This window comes from Nyctibius grandis, chromosome 1 (assembly GCF_013368605.1).
Source record: "Nyctibius grandis isolate bNycGra1 chromosome 1, bNycGra1.pri, whole genome shotgun sequence".
NCBI classification, from domain to species: Eukaryota; Metazoa; Chordata; class Aves; order Nyctibiiformes; family Nyctibiidae; genus Nyctibius; species Nyctibius grandis.
The window spans coordinates 105,956,376-105,977,087 of NC_090658.1; the positions used below are offsets into that span (position 1 = coordinate 105,956,376).

At 44.5% G+C, this 20,712-nt stretch overlaps 1 protein-coding gene across 1 annotated transcript; it reads left to right on the top strand.

Moving 5' to 3' along the window:
• Positions 1–1,759: 1,759 nt before the first annotated feature.
• Positions 1,760–20,043, top strand: LOC137660878 (glutathione S-transferase-like). The gene is made up of 7 exons (XM_068396087.1): positions 1,760–1,884; positions 14,278–14,391; positions 15,339–15,390; positions 17,205–17,337; positions 18,232–18,373; positions 19,251–19,382; positions 19,711–20,043. The coding sequence occupies exons 2-7, from the start codon at positions 14,305–14,307 to the stop codon at positions 19,828–19,830; spliced, it is 666 nt and encodes a 221-aa protein (XP_068252188.1). The 5' UTR covers positions 1,760–1,884; positions 14,278–14,304; the 3' UTR covers positions 19,831–20,043.
• The last annotated feature ends 669 nt before the right edge of the window (positions 20,044–20,712 follow it).

Sequence of the window (20,712 nt, forward strand, 5' to 3'; positions counted from 1 at the left end):
CCACTGCTCTCCTCTCATCTACCCAGCTGGCCATGTCCTCATAGAAGGCTATCAGATTAGTCAAGCATAATTTCTCCTTTGTGAATCCATGTTGACTACCCTTGATAACTTTCTTTTCCTTCACATGCTTAGAGATGGCATCCAGGATGAGCTGTTTCATCACCTTTCCAGGGATGGAGGTGAGGCTGACTGGCCTGTAGTTGCCTGGGTCCTCCTTCCCACCCTTTTTGAAGAATGGAGTGCCATTGGCTTTCCTCCAGTCCTCAGGCACCTCTCCTGTTCTCCATGACCTTTCAAAGATGATGGAGAGTTGCTTGGCAATAACATCTGCCAGTTCCCTGAGCACTCGTGGATGCATCCCATTGGGTCCCAGAGATTTGTGAGCAGCCAGTTTGTCTAAATGATCTCTAACTTGATCCTCCTCAACCAAGGGAAAGTCTTCCTTTCTCCAGACTTTCTCTCTTACCTCCAGAGTCTGGGATTCCTGAGGGCCGGCCTTAGCAGTAAAGATTGAGGCAAAGAAGGCATTCAGTAACTCTGCCTTCTCTGCATCCTCCGTCACCAGGGCACCCTTCTCCTTCAGCAGTGGGCCCACATTTTCCCTAGTCTTCCTTTTGCTGCTGATATATGTGAAGAAGCCCTTCTTGTTGTCCTTGATGTCCTTTGTGAGATTTAATTCCAAGTGGGCCTTAGCCTTCCTCATCGTATCCCTGCATACTCTGACAACCTTCCTATATTCCTCCCAAGTGGCCTGTCCCTTTTTCCACATTCCATAGACTTCCTTCTTCCATTTGAGTTTTTCCAGAAGCTCATTGCTCATCCATGCAGGTCTCCTACCCCTTTGCTCGATTTCTTACTCATAGGGATGCACTGATCTTGAGCTTGGAGGAGGTGATGCTTAAATATTGACCAGCTCTCTTGGACCCCCCTACCTTCTAGAGCCAGATCCCATGGGATACCCCCAAGTAGGTCCTTGAAGAGGCCAAAGTCAGCTCTCCTGAAGGCCAGGGTTGTGATCCTACTTCTTGCCCTGCTTCCTTCATGCAGGATCCTGAACTCCACCAGCTCGTGGTCACTGCAGTCAAGACTACCCCCCACCTTCACATCCCGAACAAGACCTTTGTTATTTGTTAGCACAAGGTCTAGTGGCGCACGTCTCTGCGTTGGCTCCTCCACCACCTGTGTTAAAAAGTTATCATCAATGCCCTGCGGGAACCTCCTGGACTGTGGGTGCCTAGCTGTGTTGTCTTTCCAGGAAATATCAGGGTGATTGAATTCTCCCATGAGAACCAGGGCCTGCGATCGTGAGGCTACTTCCAGCTATCTGTAGAAAGCCTCATCTACTTCCTCTTCCTGATCAGTTGGCCTGTAGTAAACACCCACAACAGTGTCGCTCATATTAGTCTGCCCCTTAATTCTTACCCATAGGCTCTTGACTCGTTCTTCATCCACCCCTAGGCAGAGCTCGATACATTCCAGTTGCTCTCTCACATAAAGGGCAACTCCACCTCCTTGCCTTGCTGGCCTGTCCTTCCTAAAAAGTACGTACCCATCCATGACAGCATTCCAGTCATGCGAGCTACCCCACCATGTCTCTGTAATCGCAACTTTTGTTTTTTGTCTTTCTTGATCTCAAATGCTTGGCAAAACATGAAAACAAAGGAGTATGGAAGCAAAGAACTATTTGTAGGGTAGGGAATTTATTCATCTGGAAAAAGACTGATGCAGTGTTAGTATTGTCAGAATGTAAGTTGTTGAAGAAGATATTTTCCAGACAGAAATAGGCTTCAGAGTAAGAGTTATGGAAGAGAAGAAAGAGAAGACAACTCACTGAATGAATCGCTTATCTTTTAAAGAAGTAGACTTGTTTCAAGAGCAATTTTGGTAAGTACTTACATTGCATTATTTTTACAGTATTGTGTGAGTGAAACTTCTAATTTAGTATTAGTTTCATCTGTTGTTACCAAAGCCAGATCTCTTTGGTTTCTCACACTTGCCAGGTCTTGCCTATGAACCAGCTCTTATAATGTTCCATTATTTTCTTCCTCTGCCTTTTTAATGTGATTCTTCCAGTCACCATAGTTCATTGTTCCCTGTGCACTGGAGTCTGTGCACCTCTTCACCTGATGAACCTCTTCAGAGGACAGGGAGGGCAGAGCTGCATCCTCAAACAGACGATCACTCAGGTTCAGTATTTGTTCATGCTTTTTTCTGTGCATTCATCGGCCATTTGGGGGCACTCTCAGCTGCTTCCTAGCCTCAGTTCTGGACACCAATGGCCAGCTACATCTTTGTCCTTGTAAAACAAGAACCACCACGCTCCGTTCCCTGACTCTGGGGCCATATACAGACTATTAAACTCTCTTATTACCCAAAGCTGTGTAACCTCATCCAAACGGCCTATTGTGGCTGGGCTCTGGTGTGGACTGACTCTGGCTGGGAGCCGTCTGGGCGAGAGCAGTGGGCACAGACCAATAACCCTGGAGCGAGCCGCTGTCCGTTCAGTAACACTGGCGTCTTCCAGCACCTGTGCTCTGGCACTGCCTCGTGTTTGATGGGATCTTTGGAGAACTCCAGAGAGCAAAACCTGAGCCTGAGCTGGCACTTGGCACAGAGTGAAATGCAGGCAGCCTGGGGCTGCAGCTGCTGCGGCAGCACTGTGGGGCACCACCCGCCCTCGTGGCAATGTGGTGCGACCAGTGACACCAAGGTGGTCACAGCTCCTCCCAGCGAGGCCTGTCTGTAATGGTGGAGGCGATTCTCAGAGTGGCAATGGGGAAGGGAGGAGTGGGGTCACAGAGCAGCACAGGTTTCATGGCTAGGGCAGCTCAGGTGCATTAAAGGTGTAAGAAAGTTGCCTAAATTTCTCTTAGCAATCTCTCCTCATGCAGGTAAGTTCACTAAACATTTAGTGAGTCCATCTCTATTATCTCTATTCTAAAAAACTATTTAACGTTTCTTGGAAAGTGACTTTGGTCCAATGTGAGCAATGAAGAATATGCCACCTAAATGACTCACAGGTCTGGTGTCAGGGTCATCTCAGGCTGAAGGGAGGAATGTACCTGCATTGCTTTCACCCTGGATCTCTGCTCCAAATACTGAGCCACTGGGCACAGCAGTGCCAGCCGTTGTGGCTGGCATCGGCACCTTGCTCCACAAGATTGTCAATCCTATTTGATGGTGACTACCTAACCCTCTGGGAGTCACAGGAGGTCTTGGAAAGATCTCCTCTGGAGATGGCTCCTCACTTAGCCAGCATGCCAGCACATGGGATCTGTGCTGGCCTGCCTCACCCTCACCAGGCGCCCCAAGCCGTGATTCCCCTGACCACCCAAGTTCTCAGCTTTGTGATACCAGCTTCCCTGTGTCACCCTTGATGTCAGTGCTTTGTCTCCTCCTCATTCCCTAGTAAGTGAAAGCAGGTGGGTCTCAGCAGTTGCTGGAAGAAGTTGCTTTTGGATTTTACAGGAAAAGTACCTGGACTTTTTAACAGTTGGCAATGCCACAGGCAAACTGCCCGTGTGGCTGCGGTGCTGTGGTGCATCCTGCCACCTCGTGTCACCAGGCACCTCTGTGCTGTCCCAAGAAGAAAGCCACTGCGTGCCTGTGCAAGGACACAACCAGTAGTAGCTGCTACCACAGTGATGTACATCTCCGTGCAATCCATGCAGCTGCTACCTCTCCACACTGAGCAACAAGATGGGCTTTGAACGTGTGAGCTGGTTGGTACATCACTTGCCTACACACCCGTAACAGGTCAAAATGTAGTCAATGTTACCATCTTTACATTAAGGCCTGTGGGTGAATTGGATTTTTTAAGATCTCTCTGCAAAGTTTTCCTTGCAGAACTGATTATTTTTCTTCATAAATTGATTATTTCAAACCTTGTGTATACAAATATATTACAAATATATTATTTCTTGAGAACAAAATGCCGTGGAAGAAACACACAATCTGTTTTGCAGGCTCAGGTCAGGCAGAGGTGGTTTATTTCTACAGCTGTGGGACAGAATACAGAGGGACAGAGGGTCAGCCTCTGTTGATTTTAAAACAAAAATATTAGGGCTTATATACATTTTAGGCAGACAAAAACTGCCTTGTGAAGGGGCCTGATGCGGCAGAGCAGCATCTGCATAGAAGAACCTTTGTTCCAGCAGATGTCAGTAACCAAATTTGATGCTTAATATTGCCATGACAGAAGTGTAGAAAAAAAGGAAATTAGAAAAAAATATTGGAAAATGAACCTGGTAGGGAGAAAAGAGAAGAATGAACTTCCTTTTCAGACTGCTTGCTCTCCAGCATCCCCCCACGCCTCTCCCACACAGCAGACTGCATAAGGGCAATTATTTATTTATTTCTGTTAGGATACAACTAGATGAAGTGGGGTTTTTAACTGAATATGCTCTGTGTTTTGTCAGAGGCAACTTATCTTTTATTATTATGCCTTATACAATTATGTAGCTTTTTGGCTATGACCCCCAAACACTGAAACTCATCTTTGTTCATCTGAGGCCAAGTGTGTGTTTATGCACAGCTATAACTCGAACAGTGAGTGCTAGCAAACTGTGTACTCAAGTGCACCTTTATGCTCTAAGCATAAATAGAACTGAAGTAGAAAATATATGGTTGGTTGGTTGTAGTGACCATGAGATGGTAGAGTTCAGGGTCTCATGTGGCAGGAACAGAATAACTAGCAAAATCACAACCCTGGACTTCAGTAGGGCCAACTTTGGCCTTTTCAAGCAATTGCTAGGGGAAATCCCATGGGACAGGGTACTAGAAGGTAAGGGGGCCCAAGAGAGTTGGTTAGCATTCAAGATCAGAGCATCCCACCAGGTAAGAAGTCAAGAAAGGGTACCAGGAAACCTGCATGGTTAAACAGGGAACTGCTGGGCAAACTCAAGTGGAAGAAGAGGGTGTACAGATCATGGAAGGAGGGGCTGGCCACTTGGGAGGAATATAAGTCTGTTGTCAGAGGATGTAGGGAGGCAACTAGGAAAGCTAAGGCCTCTTTGCAATTAAACCTTGCAAGAGAGGTCAAGGACAACAGAAAGGGCTTCTTCAAATACATTGCAGGTAAAGCCAACACTAGAGGCAATGTAGGCCCACTGATGAATGAGGTGGGGGCCCTGGAGACAGAGGATAAAAAGAAGGTGGAGTTACTGAATGCCTTCTTTGTCTCTGTCTATACTGCTGGAGGCTGTCCTGAGGAGCCCCGGACCCCTGAGGCCCCAGAAGAAGTCAGGATAGAGGAGGAATCTGTCTTGGTAGATGAGGGCTGGGTCAGGGACCAATTAAGCAATCTGGACGTCCATAAATCCATGGGCCCTGATGGGATGCACCCGCGGGTGCTGAGGGAGCTGGCGGAAGTCATTGCTAGGCCACTCTCCATTATCTTTGCTAAGTCATGGGCAACAGGAGAGGTGCCTGAGGACTGGAGGAAAGCGAATGTCACTCCAGTCCTCAAAAAGGGCAAGAAGGAGGACCCGGGTAACTATAGACCGGTCAGCCTCACCTCCATCCCCGGAAAGGTGATGGAACAACTTGTCCTTGGTGCTGTCTCTAGGCACATCAAGGATAGGGGGATCATTAGGGGCACTCAACATGGCTTCACCAAGGGGAAGTCATGCTTAACCAACTTGATAGCCTTTTATGAGGACATAACCCGGTGGATAGATGATGGTAAAGCTGTGGATGTGGTCTATCTTGATTTCAGTAAAGCATTTGACACGGTCTCCCACAGCATCCTCGCAGCTAAACTGAGGAAGTGTGGTCTGGATGATCGGGTAGTGAGGTGGATTGTGAACTGGCTGAAGGAAAGAAGCCAGAGTGGTGGTCAATGGGACAGAGTCCAGTTGGAGGCCTGTGTCTAGCAGAGTCCCTCAAGGGTCGGTACTGGGACCAGTACTATTCAATATATGTACTGATGACTTGGATGAGGGAATAGAGTGCACTGTCAGCAAGTTCGCTGATGACACAAAACTGGGAGGAGTGGCTGACACACGGGAAGGCTGCGCAGCCATTCAGAGAGACCTGGACAGGCTGGAGAGTTGGGTGGGGAGAAATTTAATGAAATATAACAAGGGCAAGTGTAGAGTCCTGCATCTGGGCAAGAACAACCCCATGTACCAGTACAAGTTGGGGACAGACCTGTTGGAGAGCAGCGTAGGGGAAAGGGACCTGGGGGTCCTAGTGGACAGCAGGATGACCATGAGCCAGCAATGTGCCCTTGTGGCCAAGAAGGCCAATGGCATCCTGGGGTGTATTAGAAGGGGTGTGGTTAGCAGGTCAAGAGAGGTTCTCCTCCCCCTCTACTCTGCCCTGGTGAGGCCGCATCTGGAATATTGTGTCCAGTTCTGGGCCCCTCAGTTCAAGAAGGACAGGGAACTGCTAGAGACAGTCCAGCGCAGAGTCACGAAGATGATTAAGGGGGTGGAACATCTCCTTTATGAGGAGAGGCTGAGGGAGCTGGGTCTCTTTAGCTTGGAGAAGAGGAGACTGAGGGGTGACCTCATTAATGTTTATAAATATGTAAAGGGCAAGCGTCATGAGGATGGAGCCTGGCTCTTGTCAGTGACATCCCTTGACAGGACAAGGGGCAATGGGTGCAAGCTGGAACACAGGAGGTTCCATATAAATATGAGGAAAAACTTCTTTATGGTGAGGGTGACAGAACACTGGAACAGGCTGCCCAGAGAGGTTGTGGAGTCTCCTTCTCTGGAGACATTCAAAACCCGCCTGGACACGTTGCTGTGTGATATGGTCTAGGTAATCCTGCTCCAGCAGGGGGATTGGACTAGATGATCTTTCGAGGTCCCTTCCAATCCCTAACATTCTGTGATATGAGTTATTCACAAGTGTGTATAAGGTAGGGCCCTCCTATAAAATTTTATTACTTTTGTAACCAGGATTAAAAAAAAAAAAAAGTGTCCCTTAGTGTTGTCAAGCCTTTAGGCAAGCTGAACAAGAGAGCAAATCTTCTGAAAAGAAGGGTGCTGGAAAAATGCTAGCATACCCTATTTGCAGCTTAATTCTGTAAGAGGTATGAAAAACTGTTAAAAGCAAGTGCATTTCCCACTGGTATAGGACATACATTGGCTTCAACCGTGGGGGTAGAGAGCACAAGCAGTTCAACAAGCCATATGGCATGTTCTAGGCTCCATGGAGCAAGAGGGCTGGAGGTCACTGTCGGGAGAAGGCAGATAAATATAGACTTCTGGTACTTGGTGCGTAAGTCTTCCTTTCCACGCCCACCTTGGGTTTCAAAACAGAAGTTGTATTTCCCATCGGTTTTCTACTTTTAAACTCCCAACAACTGCTGGAGGAACAGCTAGCGGAGTTAAGTGGCTGGCATCTCTCACTCTAGGATAGTGAGAACCTGCAGGTCAGATGTTGAATGGTCAATGCACCTTCACATCAGGCCATAAGTGACCTTAGAGTGGAGTTGTATCATGTTATTGCTTGAGTGGGCTCAGAGGGATACTTGCAGAGGAAGTTAATCCCTTTACTGTGGTTTCAGAGAGGAGTTGTCTGAAATCATTACCCGTACTGATCTAAGAAACCCTTGAATTTCTATAAATATTAGGATCCTTTCTGCGCTGTCTGATGAAAAGCGGAGAAGTGAAGAGGAAAGATGCTAAAGAGGTTTTCAGGTGTGAAATGCTCTGGAAGTCCTGATATTGCCTGCCTGTCAATGGCATGCTACCTTCTGTTCTTACATACTGACTGTCTCCATGGGGAGAGAATTACATCCAGAAAGGAGAGAGGTCCAGGGGCTGGAAGTGTAGAGGGGAAAACAGGGAATAATCACAGGTAAGTGAGAATTTGGAATTTGCCAAGAAGACAAAAACTAAGGTTACAAAGCAGGAGAGACAGAGAGAAAGGGAGCCAACTAGAGGGAACTAGAAGGAAACCTGAAAGCTTAACATGCTGTTATGTGGAGAGATAGCTCTAAAAGCAATGCTGAGCAGGTAACACCCCATTCACAACCTTCTCTTTGTCTGCCTTAATTGGAGATCATAGAATCATACAATGGTTTCGGTTGGGAGGGACCTTAAAGATCATCTAGTTCCAACCCCCCTGCCAGGCAGGGATACCTTTCCACTAGACCTCATCCAACCTGGCCTTGAACACTGCCAGGGAGGGGGCAGCCACAACTTCTTTGAGCAACCTGTTCCAGTGTCTCACCACCCTCACTGTAAAGAATTTCTTCCTATCACTACATGTCCTTGTAAAAAGTCCCTCTCCAGCTTTCCTTTAGGCCCCCTTCAGGTACTGGAAGGCTGCTAGAAGGTCTCCTTGGAGCCTTCTCTTCTTCAGGCTGAACAATCCCAACTCTCTCAGCCTGTCTTCATAGGAGAGGTGCTCCAGCCCTCTGATCATCTTCGTGGGCCTCCTCTGGACTCACTCCAACAGCTCCATGTCCTTCTTATGTTGGGGGCCCCAGAGCTGGATGCAGTACTCCAGGTCGGTCTCATGGGAGCAGAGTAAAGGGGCAGAATCACCTCCCTCGACCTGCTGGACACGCTGCTTTTGATGCAGCCCAGGATACGCTTGGCCTTCTGGGCTGCAAGCATGCACTGCCGGCTCATGTTGAGCTTCTCATCAACCATCACCCACAAGTCCTTCTCCTGAGGGCTGCTCTCAATCCATTCTCTGCCCAGCCTGTATTTGTGCTTGGGATTGTCCTGACCCACATGCAGGACCTTGCACTTGGCCTTGTTGAACTTCATGTGGTTCGCACAGGCTGAGGTCTCAAGCCTGTCAAGGTCCCTCTGGATGGCAGCCCTTCCCTCCAGCGTGTCGACCACACCACACAGCTTGGTGTCATTGGCAAACTTGCTGAGGGCACACTCAATCCCACTGTCCATGTTGCCGACGAAGATGTTAAACAGGACTGGTCCCAATACAGACCCCTGAGGAACGCCACTCGTCACAGGTGTCCACTTGGACATTGAGCCGTTGACCATAACTCTTTGAGTGCGACCATCCAGCCAATTCCTTATCCGCTGAGCAGTCCATCCGTCAAGTCCATGTCTCTCCAATTTAGAGACAAGGATGTCATGCGGGACAGTGTGAAACGCTTTGCACAAGTCCAGGTAGATGACATCAGTCACTCTTCCCCTATCTACCAGTGCTATAACCCCATCGTAGAAGGCCATCAAATTTGTCAGGCATGATTTGCCCTTAGTGAAGCCATGTTGGCTGTCACCAATCACCTCCTTGATTTCTGTGTGCTTCAGTATAGTTTCCAGGAGGATCTGCTCCATGATCTTGCCAGGCACAGAGGTGAGACTGACTGGCCTGTAGTTCCCTGGGTCTTCCTTTTTTTTTCCTTCTTGAAGATGGGGGTTATGTTTCCCCTTTTCCAGTCAGTGGGAACTTCACCAGACTGCCACAACTTCTCAAAAATGATGGATAGTGGCTTAGCAGCTTCATCTGCCAGTTCCCTCAGGACCTGTGGATGCACTTCATCAGGTCCTATGGACTTGTGCACCTTCAGGTTCCTTAGATGGTCTCGAACCTGATTGTCTTCTACAGTGGGCGGTTCTTCATTCTCCCAGTCCCTGCCTCTGCCTTGTGCGACTTGGGTGGTGAGGCTAGAGCACTTGTTGGTGAAGACAGAGACAAAAAAGTCATTGAGTACCTCAGCCTTCTCCATATCTTGGGTAACCAGGTCTCCCATTTCCTTCTGGAGAGGGTCCATATTTTCCCTAGTCTTCCTTTTATCACTGACATACCTATAGAAGCAATGAGAGATGGCAGGAGCTGCTGATGTTAGCCAAAGATGGACACTAATTTTCACTGAATATCACAGCGTTGTTTTGGTTTTGCTTAGGCAAGGTCTCACATTTGTTATTCAAACTGTTATGTAAGGAACTGCAGCAAAAATACATCAAGGTAAAAAAAAAATCAAGCTCAGTAGCACTAGAACACCTGTTCGCTTCTAGGTAACCCACTTGCTCTTCAAAACATTTGGGAAAACACCTCATGCCCTTCACATACCTGAAGGCAAGTCTTAAGTCAGCATGAGGATCACTGGAGAAAAGGACATTTTCTTTCTTTTAATTTCTATCTTCCCTCTGCCATACTCCTGGGTTTATAAGATGGTTACACATACGAACTGCCGGCTTTGGAGGGCATAATTCAGTGTGGAGAAATGTTTCATGGGACATAATGTGTGAGCTGCACTTCTTAAGTGTGCTGAACACAGGCAGCGCCAATTTGGAAAAACAACAACAAACGGGAACTTTGTTTTAAATAATATGAAACACGGGAGCTGCACTTTATTTCTGCAGCAAGGCAGGGCTGGGCATATCCCAGCAGGTCTCATTCGCCACAGATGAGGCTCCCTTCTCTACAGTCCCTATTCCCCCTGCTAACACAATAAGATACCACAGTTCGTGTGTGTACGTTTTTCCCTTGCAAGTACATTTTAAATATTGGCTCGTAATTTTGAACACAGCTCCAACCCAAATGAACATAATTCTGGTGTGTTTTCTATAGAGAGGAAAGTTCACAAAGCCTGATGACACAAAACATTTTCCAGTGCTTCATCAAGAAATCAGTATCATGTCTGAAAAAAACAAATTAAAAAAAATATTTATACCTTATTGTTTTAAAGGAAGAGGCTAAATGGAAACAAGCTGGTGGGCAATAGCATCAGCTGGGGTGAATATCCACTCCTAAGTTACTAGTGTATCTTTGACATTTCCCCCAGTTTTAACTCCTGGATGGTCAATCTGAACATAGAAGTGCTTAAGAGATCAGATGCCTTCAGGCATGTGAGATACAAATGACACTTCTATAGCAGTTTCCAAAATACTCTACAAGCTCAGTGAAGTGACATTTCCAAAAGTCCCATTAAGTTACGAGACAGATTGGTATTGCATTTTTCACTTTTATTTAGGCTAGTAACTGTGTTTAAGAGGACTTTCCTGAAATCTTGGTGGATACCTCTGATAGGGTAAGAAATGTCAGTATTGGGATAAATCATACCCTGAAGACTCCTACTCCTCTGCCCTACGCGTGAGGGAAGGTTGAAGGGACTGGCTTCATCTAAACTTTTAACTGCCTCAGTTGAAACAGCATCCATCTACCTTCCGAGTGCATGCTGCTGGCTTTGGTTTGGATATCAGCTGTAGCTCAAGTGCATGGTGAGGGATTCCTCCTACTTGAATTTATACTTATTTAAAGGAGACTAGATAGCTAGACTGGATGTAGGTTGAACTCACATTTTCTTACCCTACAGTCCTCTGACACAGTGGATGTCAAGTCCTTGTAGGAGTAGTCATTCGACCTTCTGAGATATCTCCTAGAGTTTATCATGGCCAGGCCTACAAATGATTAATCCAGCCAAGCCACCTAAAAGTGAGTTTGGCTTGTGAAACACTACCCAGCGCACCTTGGTAAAGGAGAAACCTTTAATCTCCCACATTATCCTAGATTCTGGGTCACAAGTCATGTCTGTCCCACAATGCCAGAAACACTGTTTCCAGCAGTGTAGTTTGATCTTTTACTCTTAAAAACCCCTATGCTAGCAGCAAACGTCAGCACTCTTGGAAGCCTTGAGGGGAAGCAGTCGCTTCTCAAGCAAGTAAATAAAACATCTTCATGCAGAGTTCTGTTTCGTTATAAAATATGAACAAGTTGTTTTGGGATGGATGTCAACAGAAAGCAAAATGTGTGCAGCTTGTGCTTCTACAGCGATACCAAGAGCGGGTTTCTGCTGCACTTTTGGGGCTCTCCGTGACACCCTGAAGGGCTGGTCATGATGCTGTGGTGCACGCTGCAGAGCCGGGCTCTCTGGAGCAGCAGCTGGAGGCCAGCGGACGCCGTGGAACATGCACAGTGATGTGGACACCTCTGCATAGGTGACTGAGCCCCGCTGCAGGCTTTCAGAGGCTGGAGAGAAGAATCTCCCAAAATGTAAGAAGGGGACAGAGGGAAATAAGAAAGAGCCCAAACCAGAAGGTGGAGGCTATAGGATGTGCTGTCAGTAAGAAGTCCTCTTCTGTGAAGGCTGACTCTCCTCACAGGCTGTGTAGGGTACAGAGTGTTCCATTTGGGGACTAGGCACCTCCTAAAAGACCAGACCTTGCAGTGGTGACCATTCTGATGCCTTGCTCTTCTGCTATTCTAGCTCTAAGTGAATAATTAAGTTTATTTTATCGTCAAGCATGGAACACATTTGTCTAACAGGCATCAGTGGTGGAGACTGGTGGGATGAGGAACATTTTCAGCTATGTAGCAGCAAAGTACGTCTACAGGAAGCACCTGAAGGAGAGAGCCCCCTGTACTGTAAGAGCTCATTTTTTTGTTTGATAGACTACAATTCGTACAACCTCCCTGTGTAATACAAGAAAAATATCCCAGCTCACAGTTACATTCAGAGTGATTCAGCAGATTTTTACATAACATGTTGACCTTGCCCGCAGGTGGTGTTTCCAACAGTATTAACCAGCTAGATTAGACAGGCAGATGGTGCATGAGAGTTTATGCTTCACTGACTCTTTGAAGTCAACAGAGTTATCAGAAGAAAGCAGTCGGGAGTACAGAGGGCAGTTTGTCTTCTGATGCCGCTCTTCATTTACTGTGTTCTACAGGTGTCTTTGGCACACATTTTCACCAGGTCAAATTCACAGAAACATTTGTGACAGAAGCAGAAAAAACCTTTTTATGTCCAGCAATGAAATTCAGCAGAAAAAATGTCCTGAAGGAGTATCCTCCACACTAAGGAAGGGAAGGAAGCTTATGAAGGATTCAAGCTGAATTAGTTGATGTGACTTACGTAAAGCGGCAATCTGTTAAAAGTAAAAACCCATAAAATATTAAAATAAAATTTTGATTGCTATCACAGTATTTTTTTAAATTGTGGGAGCTTTTCAGCCATTCCAATTATTTTTAAGTAGCAGGTTGCCAAACAATGAAAATAGGAAGCATACAGTTTTCTGCTGGCACAGATGTTCCCAATGATCATGACCTCTCGTGAATCTTGTACATAGTCAACATTAGTCAGGAATTTATTTTCTGTAGGTGAGAAGTGACTGAGCAGACCTAATTGGGTTTTTTTGTTGTTTACGAAAGTTTTCCATTGGCAGAGAACTGTTTGCCCCTCCTTGTAGGAGGGCTACAGACCTATATAATCTCAAGGCAAAGCTACTGAGAGCTCAGAGTGAGTTATACCGTGTACAAGGTAAGCTTTTTGGATTTGGACATACATAGGGAATTGGTGTACTTGAAATTAAGTCAGTGAATGGGTTTTATGGATTAAATAATTGTATGTAATTTCTTTATTAACATTGTTATGTGCATCAAATGTTAAATCATTAATCAACTGCTTTCGAGGTGTACATATTTAAGAAAAAGAAATTTAGATTTCAGAAGCGTGGAGTGCTTCCTCTTACCCCCTTCTTCCTGTTGTAAAGAAGATTACATGCTATTTACAAGGGGAATATGGGATTTTTTAGTCATTTGCTTTTGCTGCTGTTATGCTTCAGCTTTATGGTTGACACGGTGTTAATAACTGTGAAGCTAATATAAACTAGGCACTTTCTATATGTTTGCTGGTGATGTGGACATACTGGTTCTGAATGGGGGGGATGACAGCCTGTTTAGAAACTGTTGTTGCTTTAAGCTCCAGCAAAGAGTTGGAATTGAACCGAGCAGGTACTGCACTTTGGTTCTGTCTGTGGTAAAGGCAAATCTAATGTTACCAGAGACAAAATTAAATTCCATGTCTTCAAATGCTTGCCTAAAGAAATGAGAAGAGCGGGGAGTGTTGTTAATGAGACTGAATGCTTACAATGGGGCAAAAATATCCTTCCTGTCACTTAATAATGGAGCATAAAGGTTGCTGGAAAAAGCATGGCAATTGCTGAGTTTATATTGTGTATCTGATTAAAGAGTAAACTGTATCCTGAGATAATGCCACAGTAAACAGAGCAGTGTATCTCGCACACCCTGCTTTTTGGTCAGAGCAGAATGCTTTGGGATGCAAATGGGTTTTGATTTGCTTGTTCTCTGACATGGTCCAATTGCTCTCAGTACAGAGTTCTCCTTAACTAAACTGCACATATAAAAGACATCTGAAGGCAAAATGATACAATACAGTCTCTCAATATAGTCTTTTACCTCCTCTACTAATTTGATGACAGTCTTGGACCATAAATCAATGGTTTCGAACAAGATAACTTTGAACAATGCTTGAGAACCAGTTAGAGACTCAAAACCAGCATTCTGAATCTGTATGTTGCAAAACTTACTTCTTTATTCCAGATAGTAGGAAATCAGGCACGTAGAAACATGTCTGGGAAACCCAAGCTGCACTACTTCAATGGACGAGGCCGAATGGAATCAATACGGTGGCTACTAGCAGCAGCTGGGGTTGAGGTTTGCCTCTGTTTTTTATACTAAGAGCATGTGACAAATACGTATTTTTACTGTCCCTTATAAAAAATGTGACTGACCAGCAGTTTCAAGCTCTGCAGTTAGTGCATTGCTGACCAAGCCAACAATGGCCCCAGCTTACCCTAAGCAGTGGGGCAAGTTCCCATTTCATTTCCAAGCATCATGTGCCAAGCCTACTGCTAGCACCATAAATGCCTCTCCCTTATAGCTAGTGAAAGAAAAAAATTTAAAACCACAGCAGGGGAACCTGGCTTCTTATCTTCTGATCACAGGGGTCGGGCACTTTCAATTCTGAAGACCTTCAGTTAAATCCCAATGTCCAAAATAGCAAAAAATCATTATGCCTACTACAATGTAGCTTACCCCTGAAGGTACTGTATATTATAAAACACAGAGTAATTGTTTTTACCTCTAACAGTTTCTGATATTAAACTGGAGAGGGAGTGTGGGGATCTGTGTGTTTTAAGAGACGTGAGTTTTTGTCATGGACAATGTGCCAGAAAGCTGCATAGGGCACATGATCTCTCCTCTTCATTCCTCCTTTTGCCAGCTTGTGGCAAAGAACCTATAACACAGTTCTGCTGTTGCAGTGTGAATTTACCTATCTATCTTCTCCTCTGTCTGCACCATCTCTTGCCAGCACTGAAACAGAAGCAGCGTGGTCCTCGTTTGCTCAGCAGACAGGGTTTCGTGCCTTTCAGTCACCTCAGATTTAGCCAAAATCTTTACCTGCACAAAAATATGAATCACGTGTGAGAGGGATGTGACAGAGGCAAAATAAGTTTTTAAAGATATCACCTCCAAACCTGATTTATTTTTTAAAAAATCAAATTCCCCAAAACACAGCTCTTTGTGCCCTCACTGTCTCATGCAAAGCAGAAGCTAAAACATGCAACGACAACACAACTTTTCTTCTGTATTTCCTACAGTTCGAAGAATGCTTTCTGGAAACAAAGGATGATCTGACAAAGTTACAGAAGGGTAAGTTTCCTTGACTTTTTAATAATTAAATAGTAATAATAATAATAATAATAGTAGTTTGTCTTAGAACACCTAAGAAGTCTTACATATCTTAAAAAGAATATCTAGACTGGATTGTACATGAGCCATCACAGATGCACACTGCAGTGTGTTAGACAGTATCATCCACCCAGTTGCTTCAGTCTTCACTGAATCACAGAAGGGCTGAGGTCAGAAGGGACCTCTCGAGATCATCTGCTCCTACCTCTTCTTCAAGCAAGGCCACCTAGAGACAGTTGCCCAGGATGGTGTACAGTTGGGTTTTAAGTATCTCCACAGATGGAGACTCCACAGCCTCTCTGGGCAACCCAAGCCAGTGTTCAGTCACTCTCGCAGTGAAAAAGCCTTTCCTTAAGTTCAGATGATTGACTCTCCTGTGTTTCAGCTTGTGCCCATTGCTTCCTGTCCTATGACAATACAGGTTTTTTGTCATCAGATAGTCTTGAAATTCATTAGCATTTTAGGCTGCCTACAAAGTTGTCGTTTTATAATCCATATGAAACCAGAGTTCCAGATTTCTGAGTTTAACCTGCACCTCTGATGCATTCCTGTTTCCCAAGGCAACTACTCACCTTGCTATCTTTAGCTTCTATCTTTGTGGACATGATATTCACATTTCCTCCAAACCAAATTACCTGTCTGTGCTCTTCCAGTTCACTTGGCTTTTCAAAGAAGTCTGAGATAGGGTTGGCATTTGTAGTCCTGCTCTCCTTTAGGAATGATGACTTGATCCCCTTGCAACCTGCCAGCTTTCAAAAAGTATTTTGAGACACAAGCATAAATGAAAATGTGCCCTTAATAGCAGGCAGTTTCTCTGCATGCTTGGTTTACAGTGGATATAAAGACAGACATAGATGATCAGTTATTTGAGTCAAGAAATATGATTCCATAAAGCAAATACTCTGACTTGCTTCTCTGATCAGTTCCTGGAGGTATTTTGACTTCCTCCTTGCTAGAATAAGGCTTCTGCAGACTTATAAGGGATTTACATGGCTACAGTCTCACACCAGGTGATATTTGGCTCTTGCAGGAATCTCATGAAACCCACGCATTATTCCCTGCTTCATGCATGTACAGATGTATGCCATTGTATAAAATCAATATAGTAGTCACAAAGATAATACTATATGCATTTATATTCACATTATATGTTGACAAGCCCTTAAATAGTCCAGATTTCCATAATACTTACCAAAGCATGACAGAAACTGGCTGGGTCAGATCCTTCAGTCCTTCTCATCTGTATTAATCTCCATGAAAATCATCTGAGTTAGGGCCATACCCTGCAGGACTTGTCTTTTTCAGTGTATGACTGCTAGAAGTTCTGCATTTGGGTGCCTCTTCAGATTTGAAGAAGCTTGAAGAAGCTGATTGCTATAATATTACATTATTAACATGTCACTAGGAAATGGTTCTTGGTTTCATGGTAAGCGTTTTCCATACCTTGTTGTGAGAATGACGAAGACTGTCACTGAAAGGGTTATCAAGCACTGGAACAGGCTGCCCAGGGAAGTGGTTGAATCACCATCCCTGGAGGTATTTAAAAGACCTGTAGATGTGGTGCTTAGGGACATGGTTTAGTGGTGGTCTTGGTGTTAAGTTTATGGTTGGTATACGGTTTATGGACGATCTTAAGGGTCTTAAGGGTCTTTTCCAACCTAAATGATTCTATGCTTCTAAATAAAAAATAATACATGTGGTTACTTTGCCAAACACCCACTAACGGTTCTCATTCAGAGACTGAATATCTCCTTGCCTTGTCCCCTTTACCCTAGATGGATCCCTGCTGTTTCAGCAAGTGCCAATGGTGGAGATCGATGGGATGAAGATGGTGCAGAGCAGAGCCATTGCCAATTACATATCAGCAAAGTACAACCTCTACGGGAAGGACCTGAAGGAGAGAGCCCTGTACTGTAACAGTACCACCTTTGTTTGTTAGACTACAGCTCATACTATTTCCCTGTGTAACACAAGAATATCGCAGCTCACAGAGTCAGGGTGATACAGCAGTTTTTCATGTAGCACGTGTTGACTGTGACTGCAGGTGATGTTTACAACAGTAATAACCAGCTAGATTAGACAGGCAGCACGGTGCAAGGGAGTTCATGAAGATCAAAGGTCAATACAATTATCAGAAGACAGCAGTCAGGAGTGCAGAGGGCAGACTCTCTTACCGATGCTGCTTTTCATTTTCTCCTGCAGTTGTCAGCAGCAGGCATTTTCACCACATCAAATTCAGGGAAATGTCACTGATGGAAACAAAAAACTTCTCTCTCTAATAAGCAGGAATTAGAATTAGAATTAATAACTGGTTATTAAAGGACAGGGCTCTTAGGGCACATGGTTTGACCTGAAGTATTTTTAAATGCTTCAAGTTAATTATCATAGGTCACAGTGCTAATATTTACACATTAACACATGTCAAGATATTTGTTAGAAATTGTATAGACCCACTGTTTCACTTTCCATGTCTGATTGTATTTTTAACACAAGTTTGGATGACACACATGCCAGTTTTGTAGTCGGGTTCAAAAAGGCTTAATACAGAGGAGTATCACCCCTAGTGAAAAATGGAAGGGGTATAGTCTTTTAGTTTTTGGTTAGGCACTTTGTACTTGTCTTTCACCCACGCTCTCCTCCTCCCCCGCAAAGCTACTGCACTCTGGGGGAAACCGCTCCGAGCTATGCGTGCTGGACAGAGAGGTGGAGAGTTCCCAACATCTCCATGGGGTTATGCCAGCAGCTATCATACTATTCAGACCTACTGTGTTTGACTTGACCAACTGGATCTATTCCTTTCAGAATTGATATGTACGTGGAAGGAATAACAGATCTGAACGAGTTAATCATGTACCATCCTTCCCAACCAGCGGATAAAAAGGAGCAACATTTTGCTACTATTGTGGACAAGGCCACAAACAGATACTTCCCAGTCTACGAGAAGGTACGTGGCAAAGATGTAGTAGCTTAATTAATATTGTTTTCCTGAAACTCCATCCTGGATCTGCACAAACAATTTTTATTGAGGAAAACAGAGAAGAAAAATTACCACTTAAACGTAAATGCTACGGTTTTGGTGGGGCTGGGATGGGGATGGAGACGGGACACTACAGAGGGGACAGAAAGCACTACAAATGTGGGAGAGATGCAGAGCTGCAAAAACCCAGGACACAATGAGTTCCCCAAGTGTCCATATTTCAGTCTGTATTTTTTACAGACAAAGACACCACAGCATCAGCTTTTACATAAAGTTTCCTCCTGAAGCGCAGAACCCCCTCTACCCTACGTGCTATGTAAAAGCGTTACAGCTCCTTCTGTAACAGAAAGGAGGATGGATTAGCTGGGTGTCAAGACCATGAGGCACAGGTTACATGTGGAGAGCTCTCAATGCAATTCCCAAAACTGAAGAGGAAACAGGTGGTAAATAAGGGAGCAGCCCATAATTTGAAAGAGTCTAAGATACTCTTACTATGCCCTGGGCTGTACTTAAGCCTCTTATAAATTTTGTATAGGCATTTGCAGTGATGGTTGTATCCCATAGAGTTTAACCCTCAACACAGCAGCACTGATTACATGAGCTACAGAGGTGAAGGCAAGGGTAAAACTGAGCTGCCATAAAAAAATGCAGAAGAGAAAGAACTGGTAAGTTATGCCTAGGATGACAGTGTGGTCAGATCATTTGTTTGTACTACAGATGTTCTTACTGCATTTCCTTCTTTTCAAGGATAACTCCATGCAGTGTATGACCTTGCTTTGAAGATACCATATTAAATCACACAGAGAAAAAAAAGTCACATCTGCTTCTGGTTCTCTGGTTTTAGGTTTTGAAAGACCATGGACAAGACTTTCTTGTTGGCAGCCGGCTTAGCAAGGCAGACGTGCAATTACTTGAAACCATTTTAATGGCAGAAGAGTGCAAGCCTGATATACTCGCCAAATTTCCTCTCTTGCAGGTAATTGAATGGACAGTTTTAACGGACAATGAATCAAAGCAGGACCACTGATTTAAACTGGCTGAGAAATATGGGAGAGTGGGAGGGTGAGGAAAGAAGTGAAAGACAAAAACAAAATCAAGTATCCTGAGTACTTTTATCCAGCCTCAAATACTGATGGCTGTTGCCGCCTTCTGTCACTATAGCCACAAGAGCATAATAGGATGAAGCATATAGATTCTTCCACAGGATCAACCCATAATGTTACTTTTAGAGCATGGATAACATCTACATGCCTGACAATTACTATGGTTCTTAAGCACAGTGCTGTTTTGGTTTTCTTTTGTAGAGTTTCAAAGCAAGAATAAGCAACATCCCCACAATAAAGAAATTCCTGCAGCCTGGCAGCCAGAGGAAACCACCACTACTAGAAAAAGATGTACCAAAAGTGATGAAAATTTTCTACTGAGCAGTAACCTGAACACAGAAACTCTATTTCATTGTCTTTGTGTTTGCTGATAGTGGCAAAGTGAAATTAATGAAAATAGTGAAAAGGTTTTTGATCTCTCTTTCCTTAGCTGCAGGACTGGTTATAGCCTACTGCAAACACTTCCAAGGTAAATCTACATGAGCATACCAGCAAATGAAATAGTTCACTGAATTAGGGGGTACACTGCACAGCACAGGATGTCTTAAATTACTTAAGAGCATACCTGAAATAAAGTCTTACTATTGACACTTAAAACCAGTTTGTTCAATGACTTCTTGCTGCTACTTATATACCTAAGGGCTCTCTGGTTCTGTCTTTCTGGCATACTCAAGAACTGCTGGAAAATGAAGACAGCGTAGCCCAAACAGCAGGTGATGCATCTGTTCTGGGCAATGCCAGGAAAAGCCTGCAGGTTCTGGTTTGATGAGGATGACAGGTTTGGATTCAGCTTTCCTCTGAACTTGGGGAGCATGCTGGGACCAGAGGTCCTACTGCACCTCTGTTTTGTTACTAGACATTTAAACTCTTGTACTGTAGCTTCATCAGTATTTCCTTTAACAAAAGGTCTACTGTAGCAGCTAAAAGCACTTTGCAGACTTGACTGAGAGATGAATGCTTGTCGCCAGCTGTAAAGTTGAAATCTTGCTGTTTGAGGAATGAGGAGTCAGACTGGTGTCAGGTGCTAGTGAGACCTTGAAATGTAGGACTTCACGTTGACTTATGTCACTTTATATTAAACTCAACTAAACATAAGTTGTACGTATGTTGTACATTATAATCACTTAAATCAAGATCTACTACTGAGAGGCTAGCAAGACAGTTGAACACATAAATATGTATATTATTTAAACACCAAATCAA

Excerpts from the sequence above, each read along its gene's own strand:
- LOC137660878 (XM_068396087.1), top strand. The coding sequence starts at position 14,305 with ATGTCTGGGAAACCCAAGCTGCACTACTTCAATGGACGAGGCCGAATG. Across the intron at positions 17,338-18,231 it reads GACCTGAAGGAGAGAGCCCT|AATTGATATGTACGTGGAAG; the intron begins GTACTGTAACAG and ends TATTCCTTTCAG. Across the intron at positions 19,383-19,710 it reads CCAAATTTCCTCTCTTGCAG|AGTTTCAAAGCAAGAATAAG; the intron begins GTAATTGAATGG and ends TTTCTTTTGTAG.